This window comes from Danaus plexippus, chromosome 30, assembly GCF_018135715.1.
Source record: "Danaus plexippus chromosome 30, MEX_DaPlex, whole genome shotgun sequence".
Classification (NCBI taxonomy): domain Eukaryota; kingdom Metazoa; phylum Arthropoda; class Insecta; order Lepidoptera; family Nymphalidae; genus Danaus; species Danaus plexippus.
Window position 1 is genome coordinate 1,342,958 of NC_083557.1, and position 19,543 is coordinate 1,362,500.

Consider the following 19,543-nt stretch of genomic DNA (forward strand, 5'->3'; position numbering starts at 1 on the left):
AGAGAGTTATAAGACAGTTATATTTGAGGTTAGCTGTCAAAATAAAAGCCAAGCTGAATTTGGTTGACAAACTGTCAACTGTCAACTGTCACCCTAACAATACTCACAAGAAGCTAAAAGAAACAACGAAATAAATATATATTAAGGTATTTTAATGTGTTATATATCTCTTCTATATAATATTTTACCTTCGCTGTTGTCTGTGGAAATATAAAATATATAAATTAAAAAAATATATATAATACTCAATATTTTGTTAGTATTGAATTAAAAAAAAAATCTGTTATTAAAAAAACAAATGTACAAGTGAATTGAGCTTTTTTCCAGGGATAATTTTACTAATATAAATTGCGAAAAAGATGAAATATAAGGCTTTTAAATAAGATAATTCTAATTATCAATTAAATGAAAATTATATTATAATAATAAATTTGTGTACTAAAATAACGAAATTTAACATATGCTAGTTACAGTATAATGGCAAGTAACTCTTCATCAAATTATCTTAATATATCTATCCTTGGAAGTATAATCAAAATGTGGTGTAGTCCATGGAAACAATAGGATAGTAAAAAGGACTTTAAGAAGTGAGTTGTTTGAATGGGAATATCAATATTTTTAGATGAGGGTCATTTCATTAATAAAGTGATTTGTAAGTTTTCCAATTTTTATAAATTTAAGTCCACTAATATCTTTATTTACGTGATCAAATTTTAACGTCCCTATGTAAAACACGGTGCGAAGTTATGCATATCATAGATATACAGTAGCTTACCTCGTCTTCCTGAAAAATATTTGAATATTTAATTTAAAGCGCCTGATTAATTTTGATAGCCGTTTGCAACATACGAGTAATTGCCTGCGTTATTTATTCAGGAGTGACCTGTACTCTCCTTTTAAAATATCCTATTTTTAATGAATTTATCACTGTATTTAAATGTATTTTTCATTATGGAAATAGCCCTTTCATTATTTTATTCACTTCAAACACGTTTTATTTGTTCTATTTGGTTATTAACTTTAATTTAAACGAAGAACAAGTTATTATTTGCCTGGTTTTCTAACAAAAAAATATTTTAATGGTACTGGCCTTGGTTATATATATGAATAAATTCAAATTTGAATTTAAATTATTTTTGAGAACATAAATGATAGAAAGCATTCAATCATATTGCAAGCACTATTATCTCACACTAGAGTGATACTATGAAACACATTGGTGATTTAAAAAAAAAAACACAGTTCAATGACCCTTAAATATGATGTCGAAATGTCTTTCGCGAAACGTAATAATGTTTTAAATCATAGTTTAGAAATGTCAGATACTTACATTCAGTTTTTTCTGAAAAATGAAATGATAGTAATTGTTTAGTGGTATAAATATATTTTCTTTCGAACGTTTAAAAAAAAACTCAAAATACTTACTTCTGGATTATCCTATAATATAGTAAAAAAAATTATATATGACGATCATTAATAAAATAAATTATTTCTTATTATTGTAAATATATCAATAAACATCAGAATTAAATAATAGGAATAATGAGGGCTTTAAAAATATGACCTGAAAAAGCTCAGCCTAAAAGTCGAATGTGATTATTTGATAAATTACTATAAAATTAAGACTTAATCTGTTGTTCTTTTAACAGATCGTTTATTTTATAGAAAATAAAAAAAACCAATAGACGTATTATTAAAATTACGTCTTTACAGATAGCATACGCTAAGTCTCATGAAGAATTACGTTTCAATACGTACTAATATAATATAATTCAATACTCAAAATAGTTAAGCAATAGATTGAAAGGAAACATCAATATTTTTAATGAAAATATGATTAATTTAATTCATTTCACAAATCCTATATTCTTCACTCCTATTGCTTATCAGAAAAATTGGGACGGAATAAGTTTATCGGATGCTACGCCATTTTATTATCTTACATCTAACCTATTAACACTACCCATATTCTCTACGGCAGTGGTTCCCAACCTTTTCTATACTAGATACCACTCTGTACTCTTTGTTGTTCGCATGGGACCACGATGTGAAAGAAAAATGAAGTGAATGACTAAGAAAATAAACTAATAAGAAACTCAATGTGTTTACTAAAAATAGAAATATGTTATTAAAACATTAGTAATTTAAAAAGAGTTTTGAATTAGTTCGCGGACCACTTCTTGAATCCCGCGGACCACGGGTGGGGAACCGAAGCTCTACAGCAACCGTGATCATGGACAGACAAGGTGACGAGCACTTTTATGTGCTTACGAACATTTAGATATAAAATGTCCAGCCTATGAGGCCTATGAGGCCTATGAGGCCTTTGTCCAGCAGTGGACCTCACATGGCTCAAGAGAGAGAGAGAGAGATAAAATAATAAAAGGCGCGTAGTATCCGAAAAATTTAGTTTGATTTAAATGTGAACACGCGAAAATCTTAGATATTATTTAAAAAATTTTGTTCATCTTAGATATTATTTAAAAAATTTTGTTCATGAAGAAAAATATATCTATAGTCGATTCTGCTAATATATTTTGTAAGGAGTAAAAGTATAATGAAATTCTACAAAAAATTACGGTGTTTAACGAAACCATTTTTTTCATGTCTAGGATATAATGGAGCAAAATATATAAGTAATACTATGTTTTTCGATTTTGCTTATGAAATTTTTGAGGGCATATATATATTGTATAGTAAATTGCCTAAGTAAAACCCCAAAACATGTGTAATTTAAATTAATGCATTTTTTCATATATAGTTAAATTTAAACTCACGCCAGCTGCGGGTGTCTGAAAAATATATGGAAATACGTATATATTATATACATTTTTTTGTTTTTGTTTTTTTTTTTTATAATAATATTAAGATATGTATTTTAAAGCTCACGGTTTCGCTTGCGTTTTCCTGTAATATATGAAAATTATTTCATAAATTCAATATCACAAGCTACTTTATTCCACAACTATCGTAAAAATTCTCAATGTATATGTTAATTAAATTGAAATATCACAAAATCGTATCAAAGACAATGATAGAAATGAGAATAAAAATTTTTATTACACGATCTTATTTTGTATCGTAAAATAATTTTTTTGTTGTACTATAGATTAAATAATATAATAAAATAAAAGAAAAAGTATAGAAAATATTTAAAAATAAAACTTACAGCCGCTGGTGTGGTCTGGAGAATAATTTATTTATCATATTATAAATCACAAACGTCTTTAAATAAATAAGTGGTAATATTTCTTTTAAATGAAACTAGTATTAATCGGATATACTACGCGGATTTGAGCACGGGCTGACGAGGTCAGCCCGTGCTCACGGTTGCTGCAAAGTAACCGAAACGTCGGGATTATGTAGTTTTTAAATAATAAAATCCGCGTAGTATATCCGAATAATACTAGTTTCATTTAAATGAATAAAACTCGCGGAAATCTTAGATCTCATTAAGTGGAAATAGATTTTTAAATTAATCACACTTAGTCTTTGAACTATTTATTATCTGTATCTGTCAAAAGTGGTCGCTATATTAATGCTCCATGCTATTAATGCTTTTTTATATGTGGCAACAAAATTAATAACGACTCACAGTTTCTCCGCCTGCAGCCTAAAATATAGTAATTATTTATGTCAACTGTAATTTTTGATGTTAATTTTAAACTTATTTCTATATTACATATATAAGATAAATAAAATAATTATAATATATATTATAAATACATACCGTGGTTTCGTTTCCCGCCTGTAATTAAATACAATTAGGTATGAATTTAAAAGTACCGACATTTTTATTTTCAACTACCCTCCATTTATGAAACCGCCTAGAAAAAATCCTCTGAATTTGTATGCGTTATTTAAAGTTTTCTTTTTTTTTTAATTTCAATATAAGGAATAACGGAAAATAAAGCAGTAAGTACTTTTACCTTACTTCATTTATTTTGCTCAAACAAATTACGTAAATGATTCTAAGTCGCATTTAAATTTCAATAATTAAAATCTGAGGTCATATATGTATATGTATATAAGTTAGATATAAGAAAAACAATGTCCGAATTCTAAACTGAGGTCATTGATCTGGAAAAATATTAGTTTTTAATGATTTGTTAAATGGCCAAGAATACTGTGATGCTATGTATAAAACATTGTAGTATATCATTTGGGATGTTTTTTAACGTCCAGAAAACTTTTCTTGTAATTACTTTTAACCAATTTATCTCCATGTTCAGTTATGTTAAAAAGTTTATATTTTTATACCTTCGTCCATATAAGAAAGTTTTAAGAAGTTAAACAAAATTTCTGTATTTAAGTGAATGTGGGAAATTGGCTCAATGATTCTATGGCTGAATTGTTTTTACCTTATTGTTATCGACATTATGTTATGCCCTATGTCTAATGGTAAATTTTATATTTAACCGCGTCAGTTAAAGATGTATTCTGACATAAATGACACTACCATCATATATATTTTGTTATTTAAAGTTAACAAAGTAATATAAATACTTAAACTCTTGAATATTATTACTTTCAATGAGATTTTTATTATGATATATGCAAAATTGTCTGTGATTATAAGACTGACACGATTTTTTTTTAAATCAAAGAAATGAAAAGATAGATCAAACCGTTTCCCATATAGCCTATGAGCTCGTGAACCGCAACCCTTCGTCGTTTTATAAAAGCTGAGCTCCCAACACAGGTAAGAAGATTAGCCATAGAAGTTTAGTTTGTATTGGCTTTGGCAGATAAACGGTACTAAAGGTGTGTAAAAAACATATCAACTTTGGTCAAATTATTCAGAGGGTTCCTTTAAGTGTCATAACATTTTTAGTAATGATTAGATTGAAATTTTTTCCTTTTGAAAAAACCTGTTTAACAATATTTAGGGTCTGTTTTTTTTTTGTCCCTATAGCGGAGTTATCAATAGATATTAAAAATGTGGTATACAATTCAAATGTATAGAATAAACACATATATTTCAGTTATGGTTTGACAAAAGATTTTTGATTTGAACCAACGACTGCCGCATTCAGTCGCTGTGTCAACTGAGCTATCGTGCTATATTGAAAAAATAAATTGCGTACCAATAATACCTTCATATAAATATTAAAACAATCACAAATTAGGAAAACTGTTAGTAATATTAAAAAGATTCGAAGTGAAGAGATAGAGATGCAGCTGTTTTCGTTTAAATGAAACTAATATATTTCGGATATACTACGCATGCTCTACTTTTTGTTAAAACAACTACAACTAATGTGAAATGTGATTCACGTCTCGTCTGCCCGTGATCACGTTGCTGAAAAGTAACCTACACGTCGGGAGTATGTAGTTTTAACAAAATATAAAGCATGCGTAGTATATCCGAAAAGTAGTAATTTCATTTAAATGAATAAAACTAGCGAAAGTCTTAGATCTCATTATGCAGATGTTTTAATATATTGTATCAATACTTACAGCGTCACCTTCAGCCTTTATAAGAATAAAAGGTTTGTAATTATAATTAATTATAATTGATTATAATTTATCTTATTTTATTATAAAATTTATACAACGGTTTCTACTTACAGGTTTGTCCTGTGAAATATATTTTTAAATGTTGGTATTTTAAAAATAGGTTTATATCTTAATTAAAAAATATAAAATGTGCGTAATAATTTTTACTTTAATACACGAACTATATTAGTACTAAATTATTTTTAAGACCTTAGCTGTTTTGTCTAATAGAAGTACCCAATTTTTTATTATTTTATAATTTCATTGTTTTAGATTTTTAGGTACGTTTTGTATAATTGGTGTAGTAAGACGAATACAAAAAACCTTAGTCAATTAAAGTTCATCTCAAATTCCATCTTTACTCACATCCGCTGGCTTTTCCTGTAAGTGATAATTAAATTAAATCTTAGGTGAATTCATGGGCAAGTGGAATTATAACTTAGACCAAGTTTCTCAAACATTCTGTGATAGCTATATGCTTAAAAACTTATTTTTCTTTAGGACTAGAGTATACGTAGCCGACTTGGTGATGAAACCTATCATCAATTATGATGTGGACTTTGGACCTTAACGTTGTACACCACAATAATAACATGATGGTTTAAACATAAACATTAGATTTTCGGGCTCCGCAAATTTCATCTTTACAGACGCCAATCAAAATCATTAAAAATACAAGACTTCAGCAATCCCACGATCGTGGAGAACAAGAATTCAATAGAATAGAATTCGCCTACTATATTCTATTCTACTGAATTCTTCTTCTCCAAATATTTTGGTTTGAATGTAATAAGAGACAGCTTTGTTGTTTAAGGAATTTCTTTCATCAAAATCCTCATCGTTAAACTGGATTCCTCTCTAACTCTTTTATACAACCTTGGAATATTCTGACAGCCTACACGTAAGGCTTCAACAACACGCTGTTTCATATATAATTAAGAGTGACATTTCTTATCTTACAATCATAATTTTTATCATACTCCACTTGTTTTTTATCATTTAAACCTCCATTTTCTCTTTTTTGAATGTAAATTTTTTTTTTAGTTTTTGTATGAACCCTTTTTTTAGAACCCTTGAGTTATCTGACTGAGAAAGCATTTTAGCATTAAGTTCATCTTTATGCTGTGTTTCTGTTTGTGCGCAAATAAGATAAATCAATGGAAAGCGTCTTCAGTGACGATGTCAACTTGGACCAAAAATTCAGCTTAGATATCCTCTAACTATTTTCTAACCTATTACATCATTTCTAACGTCTGCAATGAGAAAATGTTTTTTGGTGAAAAAAATATTCTTGAATATCAACTGAATGTCATTTTATTTTTAGTTTAGTGCTCCCCATAGTCGCATATCTTTTCGCTGGCTCCTAACAAGAGAAGTAGAAATCTTGATATCTCCTATATTATGGCGAAAAATATATATAGGAATAATTATCAATAAATTTTAAGTTATCAAGATATCAAAGCTATATTAAGCCAACAATTATATAGAAAAAATTATCCAAACGAAGACGTCAAAACTTTTTTTTTTTAAATAAGACGGACAGAGATCCTTAAAAGTTCATATGTGAACACTCTGTATCAATAATTTAGCACACGGATAACAATTAAAACAAGAAGGCGTAAGTAAAATTATATATAATTCAATTCTTTTATTTTTTCAAATGACTCATTAGTCATCAACCAGAAGAAAAGATTGATATTTTATAAAGATCCAAATCCTATTTATACAAACTAGTCAAGTATACTTCAACACAATCACGGGATTAATTTTTAAAGGTAACTATCGTTTGCTAATGATTCTGGAACGATGAGTAATTTTCAATTATAATGAAAAATCGTATGCTATTTATGTAGTACGAATCATAGACAAAATTAGACAGAGAGGAAACCTCTTAGCTTTCAATGGAAGCACCGTGCCGGTGCCGGGTCCATTGCGTTGCAGGGAGAGGAGCTTCAACAGTGCCTGGGACTTGCGACCCAGGTGTAGGTTTAAGGGGCCTATCGGACACGCGATAAACTCTCGCCTCTACCGTCCGAGCTCCTCTCTCTACCTAACCAAATTTGATACGAACCTTCTAGGGCTGCCTTCGAAGTACGTTTCAAGAACAAATTGATGTTAGTTCTGGACAGGCCCAAGTCTTTTAATACGTTGTAAACAGATTTAGCTGTTATACCTCTCGCTCCCACCTCTACCGTATACAAATTTACTAAGAGCCTATCCCTAATGAGTTCGTTAGTAAGCTCGTAATACTTGTTGACTTTGATGTCACGGTCTTTGGGAATGTTGGTTTCCCAAGGAACCTCTATTGACATAACGCGCTTTAAAATTCGTGAATACAGCAATATGTCACGCCTGGCCGCCGACGCACAAATATCTTCTGGGATTTTATATAGTAGTGTAAATTACATAGCATAAAAACATATTTGTAAATTATTAACTTACGTCATCAGGCTGAAATTATAAACAAGTTTTAAATTAACTTAATTTTATCTTTATTTATTTGATATTTTTACAATTTACATTTTTTATTTTATAAATATTTCCACAGAATAAATATCAATTACATACTATTGGGACAGCAAATGTCAAAGCTAGAAGAAAGCATAGACCGAAAATTTTCTGCCATGTTGATGTCATTCTGAAAAAAATAAAAATTGTCTCTTGTTTGAGAAATATATATAATTGTATGATAAAAAATTGCGATGTACAAGCAAAATACTCTTATATTGAAGTCAAACAGAAACCAAATTAAATAATGTAAGTGTAAAAATAATAAAATATTACTGTCTTGTCATAAATACTTAAAAACTATTATTATTAACCTTGTATAGATACTTCTATATTTAATTTCCTTTTATAAAGAAGAATTTATTGAATATTAAAACTATATTATTCAATATAAAGGTAAACTTTATTTGCTTTATGTTTCAAGCGCTTTGTGAATTTCAATAAGGTATATTAAAATTTTATTTGCTCTTATTTATCTATCTTAAAAGAATAGACAAACCTCTTACTATAATGCATATAACACAATAACATAACAAATATTTATTGATTGAAAGTAAGTGTGCATAAAGAAAGAGAAATCTTCGAATCGTTATTACTTTAGGAAAAAAAAATAAAACGAAAATGAAATAGACTCACATAAATTAAAATAGGTTGCAACATTCAATATAAACGTCAAAACTAATAAATTTTTATGTCAATTTTATTGCAACGCTATTTATATTTTATTACAAATATGAAATAACATTTCACGTTTATTTCTCCGTCATCGTGACTAATATGAGTCTGTATTGAAAAACTAAACACGTAAAGAATTATGTCACATAATGATGGACACTGCATATTTACGATTGTAAAACTACATATGTAGTACATTTTGTCGTAATTGACTATGAGATATAGTTATGATTGCAATAAAAAAAAGTGTTAATATATATATATATTTATTTATTTTTTACAATATTTCACTTCGCTTCCTCTGATTTCTCTTGGTATTTCACAACTCCCTTCTCTATCAGTGATGGTATTTCGACTGCTAGCCAAGGACCCAACTGAAAATTTGATTAATGTGATAGAAGTTTGTGCAACACGTAAGTTAATTCTAAGTAACTTGCTTATATGTTTAATCAGGGGTTCCCAAACTTATCTTGTGTACCACCCACTTTGAGAATATTTTTTATTTTACCTAAATAAATAAATAACATAAATAATAAACCCCCAGCCCTCTTCACAACGCCCCCATATTTTTTTCTGGGTCTTATACCCCCTTTAGACCTACAGCGGCCAAAAGAGAGTGTTATCACCCAATTTGGCAAAGGACAGAAAAATAGACAGTTAATCATATAGAGGTGAATTTATAAGTTTGCTTGCATTTTTTGCACACTTTCATTGTATGTTCTGTGTATAAAAATGTACTACTACTAACCCCCAAGGCCATAGCATGCGCGATACCAAACCTTGGTACATTTCTCGCCCATAATGGTTTAAAATGATCGGTAAGGCATATCTTGCCTCCTCTATACATTTTGGCAGTTTTGCCGTCCAAGCCGGGAAGGGCCAACTCTGGTGCCGTTGTCGGATAGGTAATTGGTATCTGTAATGATTTGTTTCATATATTTGTTATCAATATGCACCAGTCTGGTATAAAGATAGGATTATTGATGGCGATTAAGCATATGAGAATCAAGAAAATTGTTGCGTATAGTTACACTTGGTCGGTGCTGTTAAATAATAATGGGACTTCAAGTATGATGTGGGAGAATCATTTAATATATAAGTTCCGTCACTCAGTCTTGCTCCTTAGCACACTACATATATTACGAGCTTAACATAGTTCTATTGTAAACAACAATAACATCAATCGTATTTTACATGAAAATAATCTATATATTAAGAATGAGTATACTTAATAGAAATATTAAAATTGTTGTAAAAAAAATATATTTTTTTTATTACTCACATCAAACTCAAGATCAAATTCGTATTTCAACAAGTTGTGGACGTACCAACACTTGCCGAACCACTTTGTTCCGGACTTATCAGATTCCAGTCTGAACCAGTCATTATCCGATTCCTTGTTGTTCTGGACGTACTGAAAATTATATTAATATGTTTGTAAACCCATGTATATATATGTTATGGCTTGGCCTCTTTAAATATTGTGTCCTATTGTTATCACGCTTTGTCCAAGCTTGTGTTGTCACATAAAATGTGAAGCGTTTTCCGTTTGTCATATAACAACCCACATTAATACTACAATGTGACGAGTTTTTGTATTTAAAACTATTAACAATCAGTGCATAGTTAAATGATGCAGGCTCGGACTAAGAAATTTTGTAGAAATAAATATTTCCTCCACTGTTAATCCTGTCCTTTAAACATTTTACATATTTCATATTGACTTATAAATGACTGTAAATGTACATTTTTACTGTGAATCACATGGAAAATGTTGAAAACTCATACATAATAATCAATCGTATAATTAATTATAAAAAAAAAATACACTACTCTGTAAACAAATGAATAAAAAAAATTAATCTAACCTTTCCTAATATAAATTTATTTAATGACATACAAGAATGTTGTATGTATTCGTTTAAATAAAACTAATATTTTCAGATTACTACGCTTTTTTTATTATTTTAACTATTTACTCCCGACGTTTCGGTGTTTTGCAGCAAGTGTGGTTAGGGCAGATGAGATGAGAAAATTTTTTTTGTCAGAGTGTAAATTTGATAATAAAAGAAAGAGGAAGAAGTAAGCGTAAAATATTGTTTTTTTTTTTAATTAATTTACTTTCAAGTTCTTTTACAGATGAAAGAAATAAAACATACCCTATGTTTGATACTTTGGTTATATTGTAAAAAAATTGTATGCAATAGAATTTGGTATTTCTAATGTGGTATATTACGTATACGAACGCACTTTTAATATATAGCGAGCAACTGTTAATACTACATAATTGTTACGTATCATACAGATAACTCCAAACAAACAGGTTTTTATGTTTCATAATTATAATAGTATTACTGGTAGATATTTTTAAAAATCACTAAATATATATAATATATATATTATAAATAACTAACTTTAAATGTTGTAAATTTACCTTAATTAATGCTTGATATTCCTCTTTTAATCTCGTTGGCCATAATTCTTTATCTCGGGGGCCTGCTTTCGTTTTTAGTAAAGGGATACTACTTAAAGTTTTTCTTGTGCCTTCATCTACCATTGTGTGTTATTTCATTTAAGTATCTCATAGAAGATAACAAACTTTTAACAAAAAATCCACATCACCATAAACATCCAACGCAAAACTTTCACTATCTACTATCTAGACGAATTATTGGTGCCAGATCACAAGTGTCAATGTCAAGTTGACTTAATTCTGTTTTTTTTTAATTCGTCCTTTTGGACAGGCTAAGATCTTAATTCTGATATGGAATCAAATTGGTTTTCAATTTCAGTTTTTAAAGCATATTTAACGTTTGGTAACCACAAACATAATACACTTTTTTATCTATATTAAAAAACCATAAAAGAACTGTAAAAAAAGGTACATATATCAAATAGAAACAAATATTTTCTGTCTTTTTATTAAATTAATGCAGTAGGTGGATTTTGTAATTCTTTTAAATTAAAGAATAGTAGAGTCCAAAAGCTCAACTTATATTCCAAATTTTTAGTCTTTACTTGAAATAATAATAAACTTATGAATATTTCTAGCTCTTATAAATAAGAGTTAACTAAACATAAAATTTTATCACTCGAAGAGTATTTGTTTATTATTATAATGAACGATAATGTGAAATATAAAAAATTATGAATAACTCTGATGTCGGGTTTTAATACCTTTTTAGTATATTTGAAAGTGTATTGTAAACTCATATTTTTTAAATGTTAATATGTTAGACCTTTGCCTAAAATGTAAGACACCAGACTCCAGAGTAATAAAAAAAAAGTATTTCAAAGTCAATCAGACTATCCTTTTGTCATTAACGAAATATTGTGAATTTAATTTTCTATTGGTTCATAAACTATTAAGAGAACAAAATAATAAAAAAGTCATTATTATACAAAAGCAATAGTGTAGGTGTTTGGAGAAACTGTGATAGTATAAGATTTCAAAAGTACCAAATATAACAGTTATATAGTGGTTTATATATAAATAGTTCCTGGCACCCAACGTAATTGTAATTTGTCCATCAACAATTGCTTTTAGTGAGCGATGGGTTCTGAGCAATCCTTGCCTCCCAAGAAACAGTCCCAGAGACCACCGGTCAGGCGTGGACACACCATAGCTACATCAAATCTTCCCGGTATAAAACAAAAATATTGTTTAATTTTATTGAAAATTCTGATAAACACTTCGCAAACTTTCGCATCTAAAAATAAAATAGATTCGATTTAAAATCAATACCGCATAGTGTACGTTCTACAAAGTAATTAAACAGGCTATTTTGTAAATTATGATAATTTGAATGGAAATACGCTGAAATCTGGGTTGAACAGAGTTATCAGTAAAATAGATGTATATCAATAATTTACACAATTAAATTCTAGTCATTGTTCATAATATATGATGCTAATCATGTATTGAGTTAGTGAATTAAGTATAATTTGTATTTACAGCTAAAAGCTTCTCTAAATGCTGAAAAGAATTAAGTCACGATAACTTATTTGCTAACTGAACTCTTAACCTGGTGTTGATGATTATTCCTAATACATTTTTCAATACAAATATTAAATTTAAATAACATTAATGTGAAAAACATAATTATACAAATTATATGGTGTCGTATAGATGGCAGAAGACAGGATTCTACAAGTGGTAATAATTCCCCCGGAGCCAGCATGTGTTCGGATTCCGAACTGCCGTACATATCATACACGGTTGATCGACCTATCGGTGGTGTGTATAGACATACAGCATGTTTAATAAGATCTTAATATGAAACATTCTATACACTCTGTATAACCATCTTTATGTGGAAATCAAAGGAAATCTTGGCTATTACATTAATGTTTCAAAGCTTTGATTAACAAATTTGTCTCAATTTATAGTTTTAACAACTTAACAGATGTTTAGTCATAAACAATTGACGTTTACTGTTGTTTTAAAATAAGTAAAATAAATCTTAATAACCTAACAAAGACTTATATAAGCATCAAGTTATTTTTCATACATTTAAAGTTAATGTTTGGATTAAAATATAATTATAATCTATTAGTGTTAATTCTAATCACAGATTCACCGAAAACTAATAAGAGTCAGAGAACTCAAGACAAGAAATCCTTGTTACAACGGAGGCAACTGAGTTTGCAAGCAAGGAAAAACAAACGGACAAGGGAAATCGTTGTTGTTAAGCCAGCGACGGACACACAGCTGGACGAGGACATTAGAAGGTTACAGGTACATGATTAGTTCATGGTATAACCGACATCGAAAACAGAGGTTCTGTGTTTGACATGTATGTGCATATGTAATTATAGAACATTACCAAATATGTAAATTGTATTGTGCATAGCATATGACATGAAATATAGAAAGGTTATATTGAAAAGGCCCCAGTAAGACTTGTAGATTTATATATAGTCGTGGTGGCCTGGAGGTTAAGGTCCGCCTCTCATACGGGAGGGCGCTGGTTCGAAACCTGGCAAGTACCAATGTGATCTTTACGAGTCATATGTACTTTCTAAGAGTATTTAGACACCACTGAGAGACGGTGAAGGATAACATCGTGAGGAAACCTGGTTTTATAATTTCAAATTATAAGATTGAAATCGCCAACCCGTCTTGAGCAAGCGTGGTGATTAATGCTCTAACCTTCTCCATGTGAGACGGGGCCTTTGCTCAGCAGCGGGCTCTGATAGGCTTATGATGATGAAAATCATATATATACATATACATATATATATGTATCACATATATGTATGTATCACATATGTTCTGTATGTATTACATATATTTAACAGGAAATCCCAACGTTCCTGCCAATAATGCGAGGAACGTTAGGCCTACCGGGGGCTAAGGATCCGGAGGTCTTGGAAGGTCTGTACATAGGTTACAACTGTTATTATATATAGATTTTATATGTCTGTCTGTTTGTTACAAGATGCAGTATATGTTAGTATTAAACTAGTTTATGATTGAGGAAACTTATTCTATATATATATCTCAGGTTTAGACTCCCGTCCCTGGATAAGGATGTCGTCAAGAGTCCAAGCCCACCTCGCAGCTTGCGCACAGCCTCTGGCCGCTGATGAGATAAATCTCGCTAGTAAGATCAAAGAGGTAAAAACTATCCTCATTAGGTTTTTTATTACATTTTTTGTATATATACTGTTGTAAATTAAGATTTAGGATATACTTTAAGTTAATAGTTAATAAATTTTTTCTCATCTATTCCTTAACTTTGATTCGATATTTCTCTTACTTATAAACACAATATTCAAAATAACGTTCGGTTGTCGTAAAAACTATTAGCTTTTATAAAAATAAAACAATTAACAAACAATACATCAAACGTCTTGTGTCTCATTCTATGTTGATTTTATTTTATACTTTTAAAAATCTGTCCAGAATACTCTTCATGTGTTATAAAATTTCACAGGCGGATACGGAAATAACACGCTTGTATACAGCGGCTGTTGAGAAACAGAGAAGTAACGCTAGACACGCGGAGAGGCTGTCCCGTGTCAGGGAACTACATCATCAGCTCTCGCGTTGTAACTCACTGTTGAACCAGGTAATAGGCACCTGGCTGACTGGTTGAATGTTGCTCTGACTGGCTGATTGACGGATTTCACTCTGTAAATTCAACTGAATTTTCGAAAGATAAAAATACCTAGTTATTGTTAAATATACCTAGTTGTTTATACTTGTATCATTGATATCTCAACAATATATATATCGGCGCGAGCGGCTTCAATGACGGATGCAACATGAAAATAACTCAAGGCTGGCATCAATTACTATAACAACTTATTGGTCGTCGTTACTATTGTTAAAAGTAAAACGAAATCAAAGAGAATAGAACTATGTTTGAATTCTGGTATAAATATGACGTCTGGACGCACGACAGGGGACTGCAGAGTTCAGCGAGTGCGGAGCATAAAGAACCTTCGAGAAATACAAGAACATTTAGAAGAATTGGAGTTTCATTTTGAAATATCTGGAACGTACTGAAACAAGTGACATTAGTGACGTCAGCGAGGCTGGCGTCCTGTCTTTAAAAATAATGAATCTGTAATAAATGTGAAATATATATAATATTATGAAATGTACAAAAGTCTTTTTTTACAATTTCAGACTCTTCAGGACATAGAGGAATTAAACCAATTGTTACCAGAAGATAAGAGACTACAGCCGTTCGTGTGGAACGAGAACAAAACGAGCTCGTGATGGAAATGACATACACAGAAAAACAATTGATCTCAATATGAATGTAACTTCATGAACGTTGTGTTAGCAAAATATTATGTCGTCAATGAATTATGATAAAAACTTATATAAAAAATGTCGCTTTTTTATTATAGTATTAGAAAAAGCAGATCTATGAAGTATTTAGGTAACTATTTAGGTAGAGAAGCTCGGACGGTGACGTTGTAAATTTGTTCGCGGTTGAAGTGGCAGCGAGAGGTATGACGGCTAAATATCTACAACCTACGAAAAGATTTGGGCCTGTAAAGAACTAATATCAATTCATTCTTGGACCGTACTTCGAAGGCAGCCCAGTAAGTTCGTTTCAAATTTAGTTAGGTAGAAAGGAGCTTGAACGGTGGAGGCGAGTGTTTACCGCGCGTTAGTTAGGGGCAGTTTAAACCCACACCTGGGTCGCAAGTCCCAGGCACTGATGAAGCTCCTCTCCCTGCATCATGGACCCGGCGCCCGCACGGTGAATCCATTGAATGCTGAGAGGTTTCGTCTCATATAATTACGACCAATAGTCGAAGTTCAAAGCTGCCGAACCCTCGAGACAAATACGAGACGGATCCTGTCCTCGTCTTATTTGCTCTAATTTTGTATTTGAATTTCATATAATATATAAAAAATATTGTTCTTTTATTACCTCTCAACCTTGCCGCTTGCAGACCCTTAATTTTGAAGAAATTTTAATAACTTCCAACATCCGCTAGATGGCGCTTACAATAAAATCTTATATTAACAAAATCCAACTTTATTTCAGTTTATATATTTTTTAATTCTAAAAATTTGAGCGCCTGTTTGTGTCTGAAACCTTACCGGCAGAAAGCTGATGTAAAAAGGAATTACTTGATTACATACGATATTTGAAAAGTTATTTATTTCTATTCATGTAAATAAAAAAAAAATACTGATCGCGAACGAAGTCCTGGGAATAGTCGGTTCATAATAGTAAAATTTTTGGTATTAAATAAAAACATTTTTTAACAATAGACGATCAAAGCGAGAACATTTCACAGTTAAATTAATTACGGATCATTTTCTTTTATAAGCTGTCTCTACACAATTAAATTTAAAAAAAGTTGCTGAAGAAGCAAATAGGATCTTGACAGTACATAAGAAATCAGTTTCTTCCTCTGTTATGTATTAAATTTTTATTTTTGCGACATCTATTGGTGACCACTACAAATATTTAAAGATGTTATATTTCATATACTATACTAGCGATATCTATGATGTATAAAGTAAGGTTTAGTACTTATTTCTGCCAATAGATTACATTTCATTAAAAGGTGAATATGAGCATGAATCCACAACAAGAAACGACATAATAACTTCAGAGAAAAAGTTACTGAATTACATAATAACTTATATATATTATTTAAAAATGCCAGCTTTCGGGAATCGTTAATTCTTATAAATGTTATGAAACTTTCATCTAAGATCAATTTGATTTTTTTTTATATCTTAAATCACGCCCGGAGCTACGTCTTTGTAGTGTTTAATGGATTCAGTGAATTCTAAACACATTGTAAAATTCTTTACATGGAATTTTATTGCCCAGTCGTTTATAAAAGCTTTTACCTATAAAAATGTTTGATGGAAAACGAAATTAAAATTAGGAAAGTATGACTGTGGTTTCTTTCGAAAGAACTTACACTTTTAGCCTTTGTTCGTAATTGATTTAGTGGTAGTGGTTCAAATTGAATCACTATAAATAGTTTAAACAATTATTTCAATTTTGTAAGTGACTCTTAAAGCCGGCTATTGTTGTTATAAGTCGACTTATAATTCAATGACTTACATGCTTATTTAATTCAAACGAGTACGTACCTTTAGACGATTTTCTGCTACATATTAATAAATTCAAGTCATAATTTTTATTTAAAAAGTTTATAATTGCATTTCAAATTAATTTGATAAAATTTTTGCGCAAGCGTACCATAAAGTTTGTTTTGTTAGAAATTGCATTGAAGTAAAAGAGACGAAATGTCGTTTTTTAATACGAATAGACAAATAGCATATCTAGTCCAATCATAGTTACCAACATTTGAAGCTCTTGAAATTAGTCGCGTAATACGATCGAATAATTTTTAAGAGTACTTATAATGTAATAAAATTTAAAGCTTATCTTATGAGAATAAGGTATATATTTGTATAATAACGTTTGACGGCTCCTGTCGGTCGCCATTTTCAATAATGGCCACGAGTACCACGACATCTATAGCGTTTAGTGTCACCGCGAGCTTCTTTGGCGTCGGTTGTGCGTTCCATCGGCCTCGTTCATTGTTTGCAACCATTGTATAACAAAAATGACACGAAAAAACATTCATAACATATATAATAACGATCGAATCATTACATTATAGTTCATTGAATGTGCGTTCCTTTGTATACAGTGTTTAGTTCGCGTTTAGACGTTGTTAGCTAGTAAAATAACGAATTTAACACGCTGCAGTACTGTATGAATTGTCGTGAACCTTGTGGAATCGATTTTTAGATGTTATTAATGAAATTACTAAGTTGCATGGGAGTGATATTGTTTGTAAAGGGAACCTGTTTTATAGTACTGCATACACTTTGACTCTGACTGCTACCACTGCGGCCGGTTTGGAATCAATAGATATAATAAAAAATGCATATTTCGTCCATGGTCTCATAGAGGTTTCGTTCAATACAGTACCGGCACGGCATTCGCGACCGAATTATTGTCAATGAGTTTTCCTATGTTATGTATTGTTGGGATATAATATTTAAGTGATGGTGAAACTAACCGACGCACTGGTTTTCTAACCCACTTTGGACGACGAAGGTTAGTAAACAAACACCACCTTACTCCAGTTAAAAAAAAATATTTGTAAACTATTACTCTTATTAATTATAATCGTATATTTAACTCGTCAATGTAACCAGCGGTAAACTGACGAGTTAAATAGACTATTATAATCTCGTACATCGTGAACAATATATATAATGTACGGATAAAAAGACTATAATAAAAATTATGATAATATCGTATGTGTATCGCGTGAAGACTTATCTAAGCTGGGAATCTATCATTGTTGTTTGACATAAAAAATGTAATGGCACAGATTATGTGCTTTCACATAGATTAACTGCTATTATATTTTTTTTTTGTTTGAACATATTTCAAAGGAGGTTTTATATAATAAAGTAAATTAAAAATTATGCTTCAAAATTTGTATTATTCTATTTTCAAAAATATTTCTAATGGACAGCTTATTGTAATCTTTGTTTGATTATATTTTTTATATATATTCACAAGTTAATGGAGTGTAATAGATTAAAAATGGATTTTATTTCAAATTTTCCAGTATAATATTACTTCAATACTATGTATTGCTGTTTTAAATTTAACAAAATACTTTATTTATCACAATTTAATAGCACAGATATTTTTTTTTTATTATAAGACATTAAATGAAATCATGATGCTTTTCAGGGAAGATAATTAAGATTTACACTACCATAAATTTTACAATTCACAACACTGATACTCCGTGTTGGACGGTGAAATTTTCTATGTATATATAAAAAATGTGAACGTATTTTTGTTTATCGGAATATAAAAGAAGTGAAAGGGGAATTATCGCTGATTTCCTTGTAACCATTTCATAGTATTCATAATATATGAAATTTATATTAATTAATTAATATTCTAGTATATATTTAAATGATAGCAAATTGGACAGATTTTTTAAAGGGTGCTGAAATTATTTCAATGTCAATTATGATGCATTTGTAACTCGGTAATTCATTTTTATACTACAATATATTATTTGACATATATATACATATATTTAGGAGTATTGTACACAATATCTAAATATTTTAAAACATGTACAATAGCTTAATGAATGCTTGTGATTTAATTTTATCGTAAACATTCAATAATTCGCTTGACCGATTGTTATGAAAATCTTGCATACCTATAGTCCAATGTACGGAGGAGGATATTATTCATGAAATAAACATATATCATGAGTAGATCTTTGGTTTCCTATAAAAGTAAAATAAAATCAAATATTTAAGTATCTCGCAAGTATTTTCAGATTATTATTTTTTTGGGTAAATTAATCTTTTCTTAGT

At 29.9% G+C, this 19,543-nt stretch overlaps 3 protein-coding genes and 2 long non-coding RNA genes across 6 annotated transcripts in view; 2 read left to right on the forward strand and 3 right to left on the reverse strand.

Annotated features, from left to right (window-relative positions):
- Positions 1 to 3,165: 3,165 nt before the first annotated feature.
- Positions 3,166 to 6,663, reverse strand: LOC133319820 (uncharacterized). Its single transcript, XR_009753310.1, has 5 exons — positions 5,572 to 6,663; positions 5,461 to 5,475; positions 3,731 to 3,748; positions 3,596 to 3,613; positions 3,166 to 3,184 (listed from the first exon to the last, which is right to left on the reverse strand). It is a non-coding gene; the product is annotated as an uncharacterized LOC133319820 (long non-coding RNA).
- Positions 6,664 to 6,698: 35 nt separating this feature from the next.
- Positions 6,699 to 8,629, reverse strand: LOC116776586 (uncharacterized). The gene is made up of 3 exons (XR_004353938.2): positions 8,507 to 8,629; positions 8,068 to 8,137; positions 6,699 to 7,950 (listed from the first exon to the last, which is right to left on the reverse strand). It is a non-coding gene; the product is annotated as an uncharacterized LOC116776586 (long non-coding RNA).
- Positions 8,630 to 8,934: 305 nt separating this feature from the next.
- LOC116776585 (ubiquitin-fold modifier-conjugating enzyme 1) lies at positions 8,935 to 11,376 on the reverse strand. The gene is made up of 4 exons (XM_032669813.2): positions 11,117 to 11,376; positions 9,965 to 10,096; positions 9,431 to 9,598; positions 8,935 to 9,056 (listed from the first exon to the last, which is right to left on the reverse strand). The coding sequence occupies exons 1-4, from the start codon at positions 11,237 to 11,239 to the stop codon at positions 8,970 to 8,972; spliced, it is 510 nt and encodes a 169-aa protein (XP_032525704.1). The 5' UTR covers positions 11,240 to 11,376; the 3' UTR covers positions 8,935 to 8,969.
- Positions 11,377 to 11,958: 582 nt separating this feature from the next.
- On the forward strand, positions 11,959 to 15,672 carry LOC116776582 (BLOC-1-related complex subunit 5). Of its 2 annotated transcripts, none has more exons than XM_032669808.2 (8): positions 11,959 to 12,096; positions 12,230 to 12,326; positions 12,812 to 12,919; positions 13,257 to 13,420; positions 13,984 to 14,059; positions 14,190 to 14,302; positions 14,622 to 14,756; positions 15,320 to 15,671. In XM_032669808.2, the coding sequence occupies exons 2-8, from the start codon at positions 12,236 to 12,238 to the stop codon at positions 15,410 to 15,412; spliced, it is 780 nt and encodes a 259-aa protein (XP_032525699.1). In that variant the 5' UTR covers positions 11,959 to 12,096; positions 12,230 to 12,235; the 3' UTR covers positions 15,413 to 15,671. The 2 variants fall into 2 exon arrangements, with proteins under 2 accessions (XP_032525699.1, XP_032525698.1); XM_032669807.2 differs by having other exon boundaries at positions 11,978 to 12,137; positions 15,320 to 15,672.
- A 1,999-nt stretch (positions 15,673 to 17,671) lies between these two features.
- LOC116776565 (uncharacterized) overlaps positions 17,672 to 19,543 on the forward strand; it is a 103,386-nt gene continuing 101,514 nt past the window's right edge. The window contains exon 1 of the mRNA XM_061525607.1: positions 17,672 to 18,245. The gene's annotated coding sequence lies outside the window, so the exon portion shown is untranslated. The remainder of the gene's footprint in view (positions 18,246 to 19,543) is intronic.

Bases quoted from the DNA above. Each gene is read 5' to 3' on its own strand.
- LOC116776585 (XM_032669813.2), bottom strand. From the start codon at position 11,239: ATGGTAGATGAAGGCACAAGAAAAACTTTAAGTAGTATCCCTTTACTA. The intron at 10,097-11,116 runs GTAAATTTACAA...TATAATTTTCAG, and splicing joins AATATCAAGCATTAATTAAG to TACGTCCAGAACAACAAGGA. The intron at 9,057-9,430 runs GTTAGTAGTAGT...TCAAATTTTCAG, and splicing joins CGCATGCTATGGCCTTGGGG to TTGGGTCCTTGGCTAGCAGT.
- LOC116776582 (XM_032669808.2), top strand. From the start codon at position 12,236: ATGGGTTCTGAGCAATCCTTGCCTCCCAAGAAACAGTCCCAGAGACCA. The intron at 12,920-13,256 runs GTGTGTATAGAC...TTCTAATCACAG, and splicing joins GGTTGATCGACCTATCGGTG to ATTCACCGAAAACTAATAAG. The intron at 14,757-15,319 runs GTAATAGGCACC...TTACAATTTCAG, and splicing joins GTAACTCACTGTTGAACCAG to ACTCTTCAGGACATAGAGGA.